This window comes from Oncorhynchus keta, unplaced genomic scaffold (assembly GCF_023373465.1).
Source record: "Oncorhynchus keta strain PuntledgeMale-10-30-2019 unplaced genomic scaffold, Oket_V2 Un_contig_16762_pilon_pilon, whole genome shotgun sequence".
NCBI lineage: Eukaryota > Metazoa > Chordata > Actinopteri > Salmoniformes > Salmonidae > Oncorhynchus > Oncorhynchus keta.
Window position 1 is genome coordinate 80656 of NW_026280105.1, and position 16888 is coordinate 97543.

At 39.2% G+C, this 16888-nt stretch overlaps 2 protein-coding genes across 2 annotated transcripts; both read right to left on the bottom strand.

The window, feature by feature from the left end:
• Positions 1-866: 866 nt before the first annotated feature.
• On the bottom strand, positions 867-4114 carry LOC118379710 (homeobox protein HMX2-like). Its single transcript, XM_035766732.2, has 2 exons — positions 1922-4114; positions 867-1564 (listed from the first exon to the last, which is right to left on the bottom strand). The coding sequence occupies exons 1-2, from the start codon at positions 2199-2201 to the stop codon at positions 1029-1031; spliced, it is 816 nt and encodes a 271-aa protein (XP_035622625.1). The 5' UTR covers positions 2202-4114; the 3' UTR covers positions 867-1028.
• Positions 4115-4123: 9 nt separating this feature from the next.
• LOC118379712 (homeobox protein HMX3-like) lies at positions 4124-5733 on the bottom strand. The gene is made up of 2 exons (XM_052503071.1): positions 5315-5733; positions 4124-4725 (listed from the first exon to the last, which is right to left on the bottom strand). Exons 1-2 carry the CDS (start codon positions 5628-5630, stop codon positions 4124-4126), a joined length of 918 nt encoding a protein of 305 aa, XP_052359031.1. The 5' UTR covers positions 5631-5733.
• Positions 5734-16888: the final 11155 nt, after the last annotated feature.

The window sequence follows — 16888 nt, forward strand, 5'->3', positions numbered from 1 at the left end:
AAAACGAAGTATGTGCAAATCGAACGTAATTGTGACGTTTTATTCAAAACGAGGTATATGCGCATTTTCTCACCAGAGATGTGATTCCATAAAAACTGACTTGTTGTCGGATGATATTTAATGTAAAGGAGCATCAAGCTAATCACCTTGCACATTCACCATCCTGTGAAGTTCATCATCATTTATTTAATCTGCAGCCTCATAAACTGCATGCTTTCCTGAGTCAACAGCATATTGCGTAACTCCCAAGTTACCATCGATATAATTAATGTTTATTATATCAATATTTGCGCACAAAGGCATTTCCACCGCTATTTCTCATCATAATTAATTTTACCGACACAAAAAGATCCCACCATGTCGAATGAACACATTTTCTGTCGGCATTTATACAAATTTACCGGCATTTAATGTTTGCATCAGCCCGTTCGGGACATTTTTCGTGCTTCAGGTAAATCATTCAGCATGAAATGGCCCACACACACATTTTCAATGTAACATTTTCTCACGTTTGCGACTTTTGTTATGAAATTTGTTACTCATAAAAACTGTATTGTTTCCTGATAGGACGGGACTGAATGACGTGACCTACCGGTATAACCTTATTTGAGGAAAATAGGTTCTGATAGAGGCATATATGCTTGCTTCATATATGGCACCGCTTAAGGTTTTATACAGAACCGAAATTGGTTCCAGAACCCTGTATGGAATCCCATATAGAACACTACATGGAACCCAAGGGTTCTATATGGAACCGATTTTGGAAGAAGAACTCATGCGGGGGTGCCTTACAGTATATGAAGCAAGCAATATAACCCTTTTTGTTTCGACCCAGAACGTTTTTTTAAAGAATCTAGAGAGGAAAATACACTGGGAGGCAGTGGAAGGATATGTAGACATTGTTTTGTAAGGTTATTTATGATTCGGTGTGTTGTAATAAAATAGGCCTATGGCACAGCCTAATAATGGCAATATAAATAGTTTGCTTTTTGTAGTCTAATTTATTAAATTACAATCTGGCAATCATTCTATTCAATTTTATTATAAAAATTGTACAAAGGTAAAGCTTGCATGTTGCTCCCGGGATAACATAGAGGTGTAGGGAAAGTCATTGATCCAGGGACAGGAATCCGTAGCCGGAAATTCTCTTTGAAGAAGAACGGCATCCCGACCAGAGTTTGTGCGGATGACGCGTGAGCCATGTTCACCGCTTCTATCTCCGCAGAAAGCAGACGTTTCCACTTGTTCCTCCGATTCTGGAACCAAGTTTTCACCTGTATCTCTGTCAACTGGAGACTGGAGGCGAGACTAGCTCGTTCTGTACTGCTAAGGTAACGTTTCAGGTCAAACGTCGATTCTAGTTGGTAAACTTGACTCCGCGAGAATACGGTCCGAGACTTCTTCCTTGATGAGTTGGATGTTTCGTCGTCGTCAATATGACCCTTTTCTTCTGAAATAGCAGGTGATGTTTGGTTGTAGTATCTCTGGTCACCTTCTTTATAATCATGAAAAAGTTGATGTCTCTTCACCATCTCTTGCCCCAGAATTAGTCTGTTTTTGTCACCTATAAAATAGTGCAAGCACGGTAATCAATCCAAATGTTTATTCTAAACAAACGTGGCTATCTTGTTATTGTGTTAAAAAAAACACAGCATCATTTAAAATAAATCATGAAACTTTATATTCGTCCATCAAGCAGTTTAAAATAATATTTTTAGCAGTAGCCGAAAAATCTCGAATTAGACTTGTAATAAACAAAGAAATAAAACCATTGCTGTAGTCTGTCATTCTTTATCATCACATCGTTCAATAGTAATAATAATAGTTATAGGTTTAATATAATGTGTCATTGTTATCAGAATAACAATCAAGTAGGCTACCCAAAAAAATAAAACACAATTTATAAAGCATTTTCACTTACTTAGACAAGAAAGTGTGAGATCGTTGAGGTCATCGCGTGGGTTCTTTCCTCCAGGTAAAGGGTAGAAGTCTGTAGAATCCTCCCCGCCGCTGAATCCTTCTGAAGACACGGAGCGCATGCGTTGTCTCTGCAGCAGCCCCGCGTCGGAAACAGAATTACAACTGTCCTTGTGCGCGTCCTCGGACACAGTTCCAAGAATTGACTGAATAGTAAAATTGGAAACTGAGGTAAATGATACTTTACTGCCACCGTCTTCAGATTTCTTCATTCTGATAAACATTTAGAACCTTTAACTTCAGGCAATAAATGTGGAACCCGTTGGATATTCTTTCAGAAGCGGGTTTGTTCTCCTTCTGCAAAGTTATGTCTGAATTCCCCGAGTACCATCACTCCCATACAACGTTCAGTTACTTTGTTTGCGCGTAGGTAGGATTGTCATGGACCAATCACAAGCTGGGAAGAGACCCGGTCATTTTAAACCGTGCTGGAGCTGAGACACACGCACCAAAGCGCTCCCCAACCCAACTCAGTCTGCAACAAATTAATGCTATGCACACCTGACGTTCCACAGTCAATATTTGAATATTACACATGAAAATGCCCTTCAAGATCAAATGTTGTAGACATATAGCTCTATTTTGAATTTCCACTATTCCGTGCTGTATTATAGACACCAATTGGAGATTAATTATTGTTTGTTACAAATTAGTGAGCTGATTTCGTTGTATTTATTCCGTACAGAGATGTGAAACCAAGCCTTAATCCTCTCAGACGGATTCGGAAAGGCCAATGTGCGCCTAGTTTCTGTCTGAAAATTGGCCTTTGGCGATTTCACCATTCTGTTCTTGAAAATACCAGAATAAATTAAATGGAATTTAATTTTGTGAAGACATCTCTTAATCTTTAGTCCTATCTATGTATAGCCTATGGGCCAAATTCAAAAAAATATTGAAATATGTGTTTTGATATCAGTAATGTTGACATCATTTATTGTTTTGTCCAGAGTCATATCCCACTGAGCACACTGGCTGAATCAACGTTGTTTCCACGCCATTTCAACGACATTACGTTGAACCAACGAGGAATAGACGTATGTGCCCAGTAGGATATCTCTGGGATGAGTCATCCACTGACAATAGAGACTTATAATTAGCTAAACATCTATTATATTATATTAATAATTAAAATGCGTGCTATGCTTTTGTTGTCTATAAGTTAAAGCCTTCAGAATTGTATTGATGAATTCCAAATACCTTAAAATGAATGACACATAAAATGTTTCGCCAAAGGAGCGCTATGTTTAACTCTAAAATGTAATCTAAATGTAAGGACTGGACATACTATGTTTGATACGAAACACACATTCAACGTATAAGTCCCACGTTTTATTAAAGGTATAGATGAAAAACATGTATGTATGTTTCTAAATACACTCGGTGTAGTCGGGAACGTATTTCACGATTTATTCAGCAATGTAACAAATAAAAAAATAAAATAAAATCTCCATGTTTTGGCCATTTGGTGAAACTCTTTTTTTTGTTTTTTGTTAAATTACATTTCGCGTTGACAGCAAGTAAAAGTCTGCGATAACATTGTGAGACGGATAGCCTATGATTTTCCATACTTCAGAACATATGATTTGTCCTCACTGTTTTGCGCTATAAAACGATATAGGTATTTTTCAGCTGTGAGCCATTATACCGTGTACGTGAAGCGAACAGTGGAACTATATAACTATTACACATAAACGGCTATACTTGATGAAATATTAACTTTTACTTAGGATTTGTTCTAATTGCTCATACAAAACATCGATGTAATTGATTGTAAAATGTCGTAGGCTACATGGAGACACAGACCTATACGTTTCCACCCTGTTTAAAAACATATAAAATCCATCAGTTAAATTAAAGCGATATCAATACCAAATGTTCAGATTACTTTGGACGCACAACGATTTAATATGAAAGTATTTGATTAGGAGGAAATATTTCAGTTTTGGACACGGGAATACAAAATAATAATAATTATAATAAATACAACATTTGTCATAATAGACCTGTACAATATACAAAGCCTTTTATCCAACACCAACTATTATCATAGATTAAAAATAAATTAAAAATAGGCCTAATAATGTTTGTAATACATAAATTACAATACAGAAATATCAACACAATAAATGAGTCTCTCAAACTGGTCTCACAGCGGCACGGATGTGACTAGTGGATGTGAATAGTACATTTGATGAGGGAACGTTAGTAGGGACTGACTGACTGACACGTTCCCAGCGCTGCCCGTTTCCGAGCCGGTGTTGTCGTGGTACAATATGGGAACGCGGACTATCCTCTGGGCCGCGGCGTGGCTCAGATTGGCCGCTTCGAGTTCCGCGGCCAACTGTCGTTTCCACTTGTTCCTTCTGTTCTGGAACCAGATTTTCACCTGGGTCTCTGTGAGGTGTAGGGATGCCGCCAGACCTGCCCGTTCCGAGCTACTGAGGTACCGTTTCATATCGAACGTTGACTCCAACCGAAACACCTGACTCCTTGAAAAGACTGTCCGCGTTTTCTTTTTCCGACACGTTTTTTTATCCGAGTTCTCGTCTTTAATTTTCCTCCAGTCATTCACCAACTCTACTTCCTTCTTTGGTTCATCCCCATCACTCTGCTCCAGAACGACATCATCAGTACTTTTGTTTTTGTCGTCCTCTTGGTCGTCTTGGTCGGGTGATTTTCGCAGCAGCTCCGGTGTGTCTCGGTCCCCGCCTGTTGATGGTGTGTCTCTCACGACGGCCTTCTCAAACCCTAAACGAAATAAACGACAATGTTTATCAATCAGGGAAAACATTAATGCAACCATAAAATAAACATAAATTACTTTTTTTTTTTAAAACCACTATAGTTAACAATTTGATTATACTCATCCAAGTACATTTTCTTAAAAGGACCCGAATCGCCCGGTGAGTCAAATTGAGGCAGGAGGCCTAATTGTTGTGGGACATTTTGCAATATTCGACTGAAGATTCATGACAATATGAAGGTTACTTAAGACATAGTTCAACTATACATACATATGTAACTCTGTGTTGTTGTATGTGTCGCACTGCTTTGCTTTATCTTGGCCAGGTCGCAGTTGCAAATGAGAACTTCTTCTCAACTAGCCTACCTGGTTAAGTAAAGGTGAAATATATATATATTTTAAACATTTACTAATCATTAGTGTGACTATTATTCCAACTGAGGAGTATTGCGAATAGCAAGTATTATAGCAGCATAATTGATTTAAAAATATGTTGTAGTCTTATTTAATCCGTTACAACCAAAACATTATTTGAGGTATTCTAATGAGCTAAATGTATAATCAGAACCGATTGAATGTATGGTAGTAATCTACCTCCGGTCCTGTATAGATGTTGTCCGGATGTGCCAAGCGCGTAGGGATACCACCACGCCGACGGTCGTTCCAAATAGTGCGCCGATAATCCAAATCTCTGGGCTGGGATGTCAAAACTAGGAAAAGTTAAATCACCGATCCGGGAGAGAGAGAAACCTCCTTCCAGTAGTCCTTTGGTGGTGGCAAGCAGCGTCTTCGGTTTGGAAGGTTTACTGTCGAAGTTGAGCAGGTTCTTGATAGAGAAAGGTGAGTCTTTAGCGGGCGGACGGGTCTCCTGTTCCGTCTCTGCCTTCGCTTGTGAATGTTTATTGTCCATTTGAATGACTCACAGCAAACAAACGTCAAGAGAAACAGTTGAAGATATTTTTGCTTTATTCCGGTTACCCAAACGTGGCGTTTCAGTAAAACATAGGCCTATTTTTTTTTTATGCTTTGAGAATAAAGATTATTATTTTTTATTTTTTTTAAGTGCGAAATTGTATGCACTCACTTCTGTAAATCACTCTGGATAAGCGCATCTGCTAAATGACTCGAATTTAAATGTAAAATGTAGCATAAATCTTGAGGCAGGTCTGTCCTGGAATGATCGCAGCAATGATAAATGGCACAATGATCAATGCGTCAGACTTGCACCGCATTCTACTAACGATTACATAAAACTGTTAAATGCGCGCAGTCCTGGGCGATTGGGCATGTAGGCTACAATGGCAAATGGGATTTGAGATGAAACTGGAGCGCAGTGGAAGGGAGGGGATAGGAGGACAAGAATAGGTAGGGTAGGCCTACGGGGGAGAAGAGAAGTGCAGAGGAAGGGAGGGAGGGGACAGGAGCAGGGTAGTAGGCAGGGTCGGCCTGCTAGGCGGGATCCTTGGGACATCCCCTATTGACATTTAAAATGGTTAAGGTTGGGCTTAAGTATAGGGTTTAGGGTTGGGCTTAAGTATAGGGTTGAGGGTAGGAACGTCCCAAGGATCTATTTTTGCACTGACCGACAAGTCCACCCAGACTGTGTGACCCCGCCCCCCCTCCTCCTCCAGGCTGAATAGGATGGGCGTGTTTTCGGCCATGAAGTCCAATTAGAAAGCACAATGGAAGTAGATGGGTAATGCACTCAGACGTTACTAACAATTACTTACTGTCAAACAGGCACTTAATAAGTAAACTGGTGGTCCTTCTGTAGCTCAGTTGGTAGAGCATGGCGCTTGTAACGCCAGGGTAGTGGGTTCGATTCCCGGGACCACCCATACGTAGAATGTATGCACACATGACTGTAAGTCGCTTTGGATAAAAGCGTCTGCTAAATGGCATATATATATATATCATACATACATGGCATATTTATATACATATATATAAACTCATGTCCTAATTGGTTGTAATGACAGGTCTACTCATGAGCAGTGCATGTACAACATGAATAGGGTGAAACTGTCCAGTCATTGTTGATGGGGTGAATGGGGGGCTGACTGACAGTTAATTAAACACTAAATGGGGTGCTTTTACCTGCATTATCACCTGTTGGTGCCACATGCTGTCTGAATGATGACAATAAGGTGCACTTTTTTATATTCCAGCAAAAAAAAAAAAAAAAAACTTTTTATTTTTATTTGTCTTTCAAGTCAAATATATCAGATATGGAAATACATTTATTAACGAGTGATTTGTTTAGTGAGTTTTATCACACTTTAAATGAAGCCAAACGTCTGGTATGAACAAACAAACTAAAATACTTGTGTATACTACGTCATGCAACAACAGAAGTTTCACTCAGAATATAATCTGATTTGCAGAGAGGAAGTCCTGTAGGCAATCATTAACCCAATCATTAGCCCATCATTAGCCCAATCATTAGCCCAATCATTAGCCCATCATTAGCCCATCATTAGCCCAATCATTAACCCAATCATTAACCCAATCATTAGCCCAATCATTAGCCCAATCATTAGCCCATCATTAGCCCAATCATTAACCCAATCATTAACCCAATCATTAGCCCAATCATTAGCCCAATCATTAGCCCAATCATTAGCCCAATCATTAGCCCAATCATTAGCCCAATCATTAGCCCAATCATTAGCCCAATCATTAGCCCAAATCAACCTTATTCTAACCATGTGTCAGGGAGACAACACTCTGCCCTGTCAGGGGAGGACAACACTCTGCCCTGTCGGGGGGACAACACTCTGCCCTGTCGGGGAGACGACACTCTGCCCTGTCAGGGGAGACAACACTCTGCCCTGTCAGGGGGGACACTCTGCCCTGTCAGGGGGACGACACTCTGCCCTGTCAGGGGACGACACTCTGCCCTGTCAGGGGACGACACTCTGCCCTGTCAGGGGGGAGGACAACACTCTGCCCTGTCGGGGGTCAGGGGGGACACTCTGCCCTGTCAGGGGGGACGACACTCTGCCCTGTCAGGGGGGACGACACTCTGCCCTGTCAGGGGAGGACACTCTGCCCTGTCAGGGGACGACACTCTGCCCTGTCAGGGGACGACACTCTGCCCTGTCAGGGGACGACACTCTGCCCTGTCAGGGGGACACTCTGCCCTGTCAGGGGGGACAACACTCTGCCCTGTCAGGGGACACACTCTGCCCTGTCAGGGGGACAACACTCTGCCCTGTCAGGGGGACAACACTCTGCCCTGTCAGGGAGACAACACTCTGCCCTGTCAGGGAGACAACACTCTGCCCTGTCAGGGGGACAACACTCTGCCCTGTCAGGGGGACAACACTCTGCCCTGTCAGGGAGACAACACTCTGCCCTGTCAGGGAGACAACACTCTGCCCTGTCAGGGAGACAACACTCTGCCCTGTCAGGGAGACAACACTCTGCCCTGTCAGGGAGACAACACTCTGCCCTGTCAGGGGGACAACACTCTGCCCTGTCAGGGAGACAACACTCTGCCCTGTCAGGGGAGGACAACACTCTGCCCTGTCAGGGGGAGGACAACACTCTGCCCTGTCAGGGGGAGGACAACACTCTGCCCTGTCAGGGGGAGGACAACACTCTGCCCTGTCAGGGGGAGGACAACACTCTGCCCTGTCAGGGGGAGGACAACACTCTGCCCTGTCAGGGGGAGGACAACACTCTGCCCTGTCAGGGGGAGGACAACACTCTGCCCTGTCAGGGGGAGGACAACACTCTGCCCTGTCAGGGGGAGGACAACACTCTGCCCTGTCAGGGGAGGACAACACTCTGCCCTGTCAGGGAGACAACACTCTGCCCTGTCAGGGAGACAACACTCTGCCCTGTCAGGGGGACAACACTCTGCCCTGTCAGGGGGGGACAACACTCTGCCCTGTCAGGGGGACAACACTCTGCCCTGTCAGGGGAGACAACACTCTGCCCTGTCTGCCCTGTCAGGGGACAACACTCTGCCCTGTCAGGGGACAACACTCTGCCCTGTCCAACACTCTGCCCTGTCAGGGGAGGACAACACTCTGCCCTGTCAGGGGACAACACTCTGCCCTGTCAGGGGGACAACACTCTGCCCTGTCAGGGGAGGACAACACTCTGCCCTGTCAGGGAGGACAACACTCTGCCCTGTCAGGGGAGGACAACACTCTGCCCTGTCAGGGGGGACAACACTCTGCCCTGTCAGGGGGGACAACACTCTGCCCTGTCAGGAGACAACACTCTGCCCTGTCAGTGGGACAACACTCTGCCCTGTCAGGGGACAACACCCTGCCCTGTCAGGGGACAACACTCTGCCCTGTCAGGGGAGAACACTCTGCCCTGTCAGGGGACAACACTCTGCCCTGTCAGGGAGACAACACTCTGCCCTGTCAGGGGGACAACACTCTGCCCTGTCAGGGAGACAACACTCTGCCCTGTCAGGGAGACAACACTCTGCCCTGTCAGGGAGACAACACTCTGCCCTGTCAGGGAGACAACACTCTGCCCTGTCAGGGAGACAACACTCTGCCCTGTCAGGGAGACAACACTCTGCCCTGTCAGGGGGACAACACTCTGCCCTGTCAGGGGAGGACAACACTCTGCCCTGTCAGGGGGAGGACAACACTCTGCCCTGTCAGGGGAGGACAACACTCTGCCCTGTCAGGGGGAGGACAACACTCTGCCCTGTCAGGGGGAGGACAACACTCTGCCCTGTCAGGGGGAGGACAACACTCTGCCCTGTCAGGAGACAACACTCTGCCCTGTCAGGGGAGACAACACTCTGCACTGTCAGGGGAGGACACTCTGCCCTGTCAGGGAGACAACACTCTGCCCTGTCAGGAGACAACACTCTGCCCTGTCAGGGAGACAACACTCTGCCCTGTCAGGAGACAACACTCTGCCCTGTCAGGAGACAACACTCTGCCCTGTCAGGAGACAACACTCTGCCCTGTCAGGAGACAACACTCTGCCCTGTCAGGGAGACAACACTCTGCCCTGTCAGGGGAGGACACTCTGCCCTGTCAGGAGAGGACACTCTGCCCTGTCAGGGAGACAACACTCTGCCCTGTCAGGGAGACAACACTCTGCCCTGTCAGGGGGAGGACAACACTCTGCCCTGTCAGGGGGAGGACAACACTCTGCCCTGTCAGGGGAGGACAACACTCTGCCCTGTCAGGGAGACAACACTCTGCCCTGTCAGGGGAGACAACACTCTGCCCTGTCAGGGGGACAACACTCTGCCCTGTCAGGGGACAACACTCTGCCCTGTCAGGGAGACAACACTCTGCCCTGTCAGGGGGACAACACTCTGCCCTGTCAGGGGAGGACAACACTCTGCCCTGTCAGGGAGACAACACTCTGCCCTGTCAGGGAGACAACACTCTGCCCTGTCAGGGGGACAACACTCTGCCCTGTCAGGGGGACAACACTCTGCCCTGTCAGGTGTGTTACCATCGGGCCAATCACTGCTCCAGTGTCTGTTTTAACCAGTGACAACACATCTGGAAGAGACCGTCACCCTCCATCTGTGCAGGTGGCCAAACAAATTATTCTCATTAACTCAACATGTACTGGGACTTGCTGATATCTGAAGGTATGTTTAGTAGATATATATATATTATATTAAGTTCCCAAACAAATAGTTTGGTGAGATGGTTTTTAATGTGACAATGTTAAGAGGATCTGAACGAGTTTAACCATCAAAAGGATTTGAACTTGGTCTTGTCCACGTCGGGGAGATTTTAAAAGAAAACATATTCAGACACGCATGTAGACCTAAAATCAGACATGCATGTCGACCTAAAATCAGACATGCATGTAGACCTAAAATCAGACATGCATGTAGACCTAAAATCAGACACGCATGTAGACCTAAAATCAGACATGCATGTCGACCTAAAATCAACAGAAGTGGATTTTTGTACAACCCACACAGGACACATAATCTGTCTGTTGACCTTGAGAGGTCGGCCCCCGAGTCTCAAGGACGACACTTGTTGTGAACAGCTACTTGTCCCCCCCCCCCCCTCTGCGTAATGACAGATCCCATAGTCCTGTTAGAGAGGGAGGGGGGTGGGAGAAGAGGATGGGAAGAGCTGTTTGTTCATGGTAAATGTGATCCAGATAATAGTACTTTCATCAAAAGGCAGCAATTACATTCATTAGAGGACTGGCAGGCAACAGTAACTAGGAAACCAATGGTGCCGAGAATGAAAAGAACAATATGCTAATTTATTTTCATTAAAATAATAATATGCTAATTTCTCTCTCATTCTAATCCCCTGTCTTGTTAAGATGGGATCTCAAGGCAAATATAGGACAGACAGAACTAAAATGATATACATCCCAGAGTCCTTCCTCACCACCTCTCCATAGTAAAGAGGGTTGTGAAGACAGACTGTTACTATAGCAACATTTATCCAGGAAGTGGAATGACCCCCCTTCTCTGAAGAGCCTTTATACAGTACCTTCTGGTGATATAGGAGATGCTCCCATCTCAAATTGTAGGGTTTAAAGCTGTCAAGCATCTTAAAATGACATTTGTTTACACCCTTTGACATAAATGGTAATAGTGATGATTTGTACACGTTGCTAAAATAATACAAAACACAGCTTCTACTAATCAGTTTGTAGACTCAAGCTTTTGAATTCAGCATCTTCACATCTCAATTAGAGGAAGTGGATCATGTTTCTGACGTTTGGAGGAAGTCATTAAGAGAATATCCTCAGAGAGACTGTATATATACACAGTAGGTTTATATATACACAGTAAGTTTATATATACATACAGTAGGTTAATATATACACAGTAAGTTTATATATACACAGTACGTTTATATATATACACAGTAGGTTAATATATACACAGTAGGTTTATATATACACAGTAAGTTTATATATACATACAGTAGGTTAATATATACACAGTAAGTTTATATATACACAGTAGGTTAATATATACACAGTAGGTTTATATATACACAGTAAGTTTATATATACATACAGTAGGTTAATATATACACAGTAAGTTTATATATACACAGTACGTTTATATATATACACAGTAGGTTAATATATACACAGTAGGTTTATATATACACAGTAAGTTTATATATACACAGTAGGTTTATATATACACAGTAGGTTTATATATACACAGTAGGTTTATATATACACAGTAAGTTTATATATACACAGTAAGTTTATATATACACAGTAGGTTTATATATACACAGTAGGTTTATATATACACAGTAAGTTTATATATATATATACACAGTAGGTTTATATATACACAGTAAGTTTATATATACACAGTAGGTTTATATATACACAGTAGGTTTATATATACACAGTAAGTTTATATATACACAGTAAGTTTATATATATATATACACAGTAAGTTAATATATACACAGTAAGTTTTATATATATATACAGTAGGTTTATATATACACAGTAGGTTAATATATACACAGTACGTTTATATATACACAGTAAGTTTATATATATATATATATACACACAGTAAGTTTATATATACACAGTAAGTTTATATATATATATATACAGTAAGTTTATATATACACAGTAAGTTTATATATACACAGTAAGTTTATATATACACAGTAAGTTTATATATACACAGTAAGTTTATATATATATACAGTAGGTTAATATATACACAGTAAGTTTATATATATATACACAGTAAGTTTATATATACACAGTAAGTTTATATATATATATATATATATATACAGTAAGTTTATATATACACAGTAAGTTTATATATACACAGTAAGTTTATATATACACAGTAAGTTTATATATACACAGTAAGTTTATATATACATACAGTAGGTTAATATATACACAGTACGTTTATATATACACAGTACGTTTATATATATACACAGTAGGTTAATATATACACAGTAGGTTTATATATACACAGTAAGTTTATATATATATACAGTAGGTTAATATATACACAGTAAGTTTATATATACACAGTACGTTTATATATATACACAGTAGGTTAATATATACACAGTAGGTTTATATATACACAGTAAGTTTATATATACACAGTAGGTTTATATATACACAGTAGGTTTATATATACACAGTAAGTTTATATATACACAGTAAGTTTATATATATATACACAGTAGGTTTATATATACACAGTAAGTTTATATATACACAGTAGGTTTATATATACACAGTAGGTTTATATATACACAGTAAGTTTATATATACACAGTAAGTTTATATATATATATACACAGTAAGTTAATATATACACAGTAAGTTTATATATATATATACAGTAGGTTTATATATACACAGTAGGTTAATATATACACAGTAGGTTAATATATACACAGTAGTTTATATATAACACAGTAAGTTTTATATATATATATATATATATACACAGTAAGTTTATATATACACAGTAAGTTTATATATACACAGTAAGTTTATATATATATATATATACAGTAAGTTTATATATACACAGTAAGTTTATATATATATATATACAGTAAGTTTATATATACACAGTAAGTTTATATATATACACAGTAAGTTTATATATATATACAGTAAGTTTATATATATACACAGTAAGTTTATATATATATACACAGTAAGTTTATATATATATACACAGTAAGTTTTATATATATATACACAGTAAGTTTTATATATATACACAGTAAGTTTATATATACACAGTAAGTTTATATATACACAGTAAGTTTATATATACACAGTAAGTTTATATATACACAGTAAGTTTATATATACACAGTAGGTTTATATATACACAGTAGGTTTATATATACACAGTAAGTTTATATATACACAGTAAGTGTATATATACACAGTAAGTGTATATATACACAGTAAGTTTTATATATATACACAGTAAGTTTATATATATATATACAGTATGTTTTATATATATACACAGTAAGTTTATATATACACAGTAAGTTTATATATACACAGTAAGTTTATATATACACAGTAAGTTTATATATATATACAGTAGGTTAATATATACACAGTAAGTTTATATATATATACAGTAGGTTGATATATACACAGTAAGTTTATATATACACAGTAAGTTTATATATATATATATATATATAGTACGTTTATATATATATACACAGTACGTTTATATATATATACACAGTAAGTTTATATATACACAGTAAGTTTATATATATATATATACAGTAAGTTTATATATACACAGTAAGTTTATATATACACAGTAAGTTTATATATATATACAGTAAGTTTATATATATATACAGTAGGTTAATATATACACAGTAAGTTTATATATATATACAGTAGGTTGATATATACACAGTAAGTTTATATATACACAGTAAGTTTATATATATATATATATATAGTACGTTTATATATATATACACAGTACGTTTATATATATATACACAGTAAGTTTATATATATATATAGTACGTTTATAAATATATACACAGTACGTTTATATATATATACACAGTAAGTTTATATATACACAGTAAGTTTATATATATATACAGTAGGTTAATATATACACAGTACGTTTATATATATATACACAGTACGTTTATTTATATATATATATACAGTAGGTTGATATATACACAGTAAGTTTGTATATATATATATATATATACAGTAGGTTGATATATACACAGTAAGTTTATATATACACAGTAAGTTTATATATATATATAGTACGTTTATATATATATACACAGTACGTTTATATATACACACAGTAAGTTTATATATATATACACAGTATGTTTATATATATATATACAGTAGGTTAATATATACACAGTAAGTTTATATATATATACACAGTAAGTTTATATATATATATATATATATATATAGTACGTTTATATATACACAGTACGTTTATATATATACACAGTAAGTTTATATATATATACAGTAGGTTAATATATACACAGTAGGTTTATATATATATATATATACAGTAGGTTTATACATACACAGTAGGTTTTATATATATATATATATATATATATATAGTAGGTTTATATATACACAGTAGTTTATGTTTATATATACACAGTATATATATATATATATATACAGTAGGTTTATATATACACAGTAGGTTTATATATATATATATATATACAGTAGGTTTATATATATATATACAGTAGGTTTATATATACACAGTAGTTTATATATATATACAGTAGGTTTATATATACTGTATATACAGTAGGTTTATATATACACAGTAGGTTATATATATATATATACAGTAGGTTTATATATACAGTGTTTATATATACAGTAGGTTTATATATACACAGTAGGTTTATATATATATACAGTAGGTTTATATATATATACACAGTAGGTTTATATATACACAGTAGGTTTATATATACACAGTAGGTTTATATATATATATACAGTAGGTTTATATATATATATATATACAGTAGGTTTATATATACAGTAGGTTTATATATACACAGTAGGTTTATATATACACAGTAAGTTTATATATATATACAGTAGGTTTATATATACATACAGTAGGTTTATATATACACAGTAGGTTTATATATACACAGTAGGTTTTCATCTCCATCCTCTCTGATATGACGCTGCATGGGAAGATTTGTGTCGCTCTGAGGTGGAGATTTATAAGGAATTCATTAATACATTACACATACATATTTAGCTTAGTTTATGGCCATTACATTAATTCGAAAACTATATTATCTCCCTCAACCTTTACCTGATCCCTGGACACACTGCCAAGTCATGTAGCTAGACAGGAGATACGGCCAAGTCATGTAGCTAGACAGGAGATACCGCCAAGTCATGTAGCTAGACAGGAGATACCGCCAAGTCATGTAGCTAGACTGGAGACACCAAGTCATGTAGCTAGACTGGAGACACCAAGTCATGTAGCTAGACTGGAGACACCAAGTCATGTAGCTAGACTGGAGACACCAAGTCATGTAGCTAGACTGGAGACACCAAGTCATGTAGCTAGACTGGAGATACCGCCAAGTCATGTAGCTAGACTGGAGATACCGCCAAGTCATGTAGCTAGACTGGAGATACCGCCAAGTCATGTAGCTAGACTGGAGACACCAAGTCATGTAGCTAGACTGGAGACACCAAGTCATGAAGCTAGACTGGAGACACCAAGTCATGTAGCTAGACTGGAGACACCAAGTCATGTAGCTAGACTGGAGACACCAAGTCATGTAGCTAGACTGGAGACACCAAGTCATGTAGCTAGACTGGAGACACCAAGTCATGTAGCTAGACTGGAGACACCAAGTCATGAAGCTAGACAGGAGACACCAAGTCATGTAGCTAGACAGGAGACACCACCAAGTCATGTAGCTAGACAGGAGACACCAAGTCATGAAGCTAGACAGGAGACACCAAGTCATGTAGCTAGACTGGAGACACCAAGTCATGTAGCTAGACTGGATACACCAAGTCATGTAGCTAGACTGGAGACACCAAGTCATGTAGCTAGACTGGAGACACCAAGTCATGTAGCTAGACTGGAGACACCAAGTCATGTAGCTAGACTGGAGACACCAAGTCATGAAGCTAGACAGGAGACACCAAGTCATGTAGCTAGACTGAAGAGGCCGCCAAGTCATGTAGCTAGACTGGAGACACCAAGTCATGTAGCTAGACAGGAGACACCAAGTCATGTAGCTAGACTGGAGACACTGCCAAGTCATGTAGCTAGACTGGAGACACTGCCAAGTCATGTAGCTAGACTGGAGACACCAAGTCATGTAGCTAGACTGGAGACACCAAGTCATGTAGCTAGACTGGAGACACCAAGTCAGGTAGCTAGACTGGAGACACTGCCAAGTCATGTAGCTAGACCGGAGATACCGCCAAGTCATGTAGCTAGACTGGAGACACCAAGTCATGTAGCTAGACTGGAGACACCAAGTCATGTAGCTAGACAGGAGACACCAAGTCATGTAGCTAGACTGAAGACAAAGTCATGTAGCTAGACTGAAGACACCACCAAGTCATGTAGCGAGACTGAAGACAAAGTCAAGTAGCTCGACTGAATCTTACAGAATCATCTTAGTC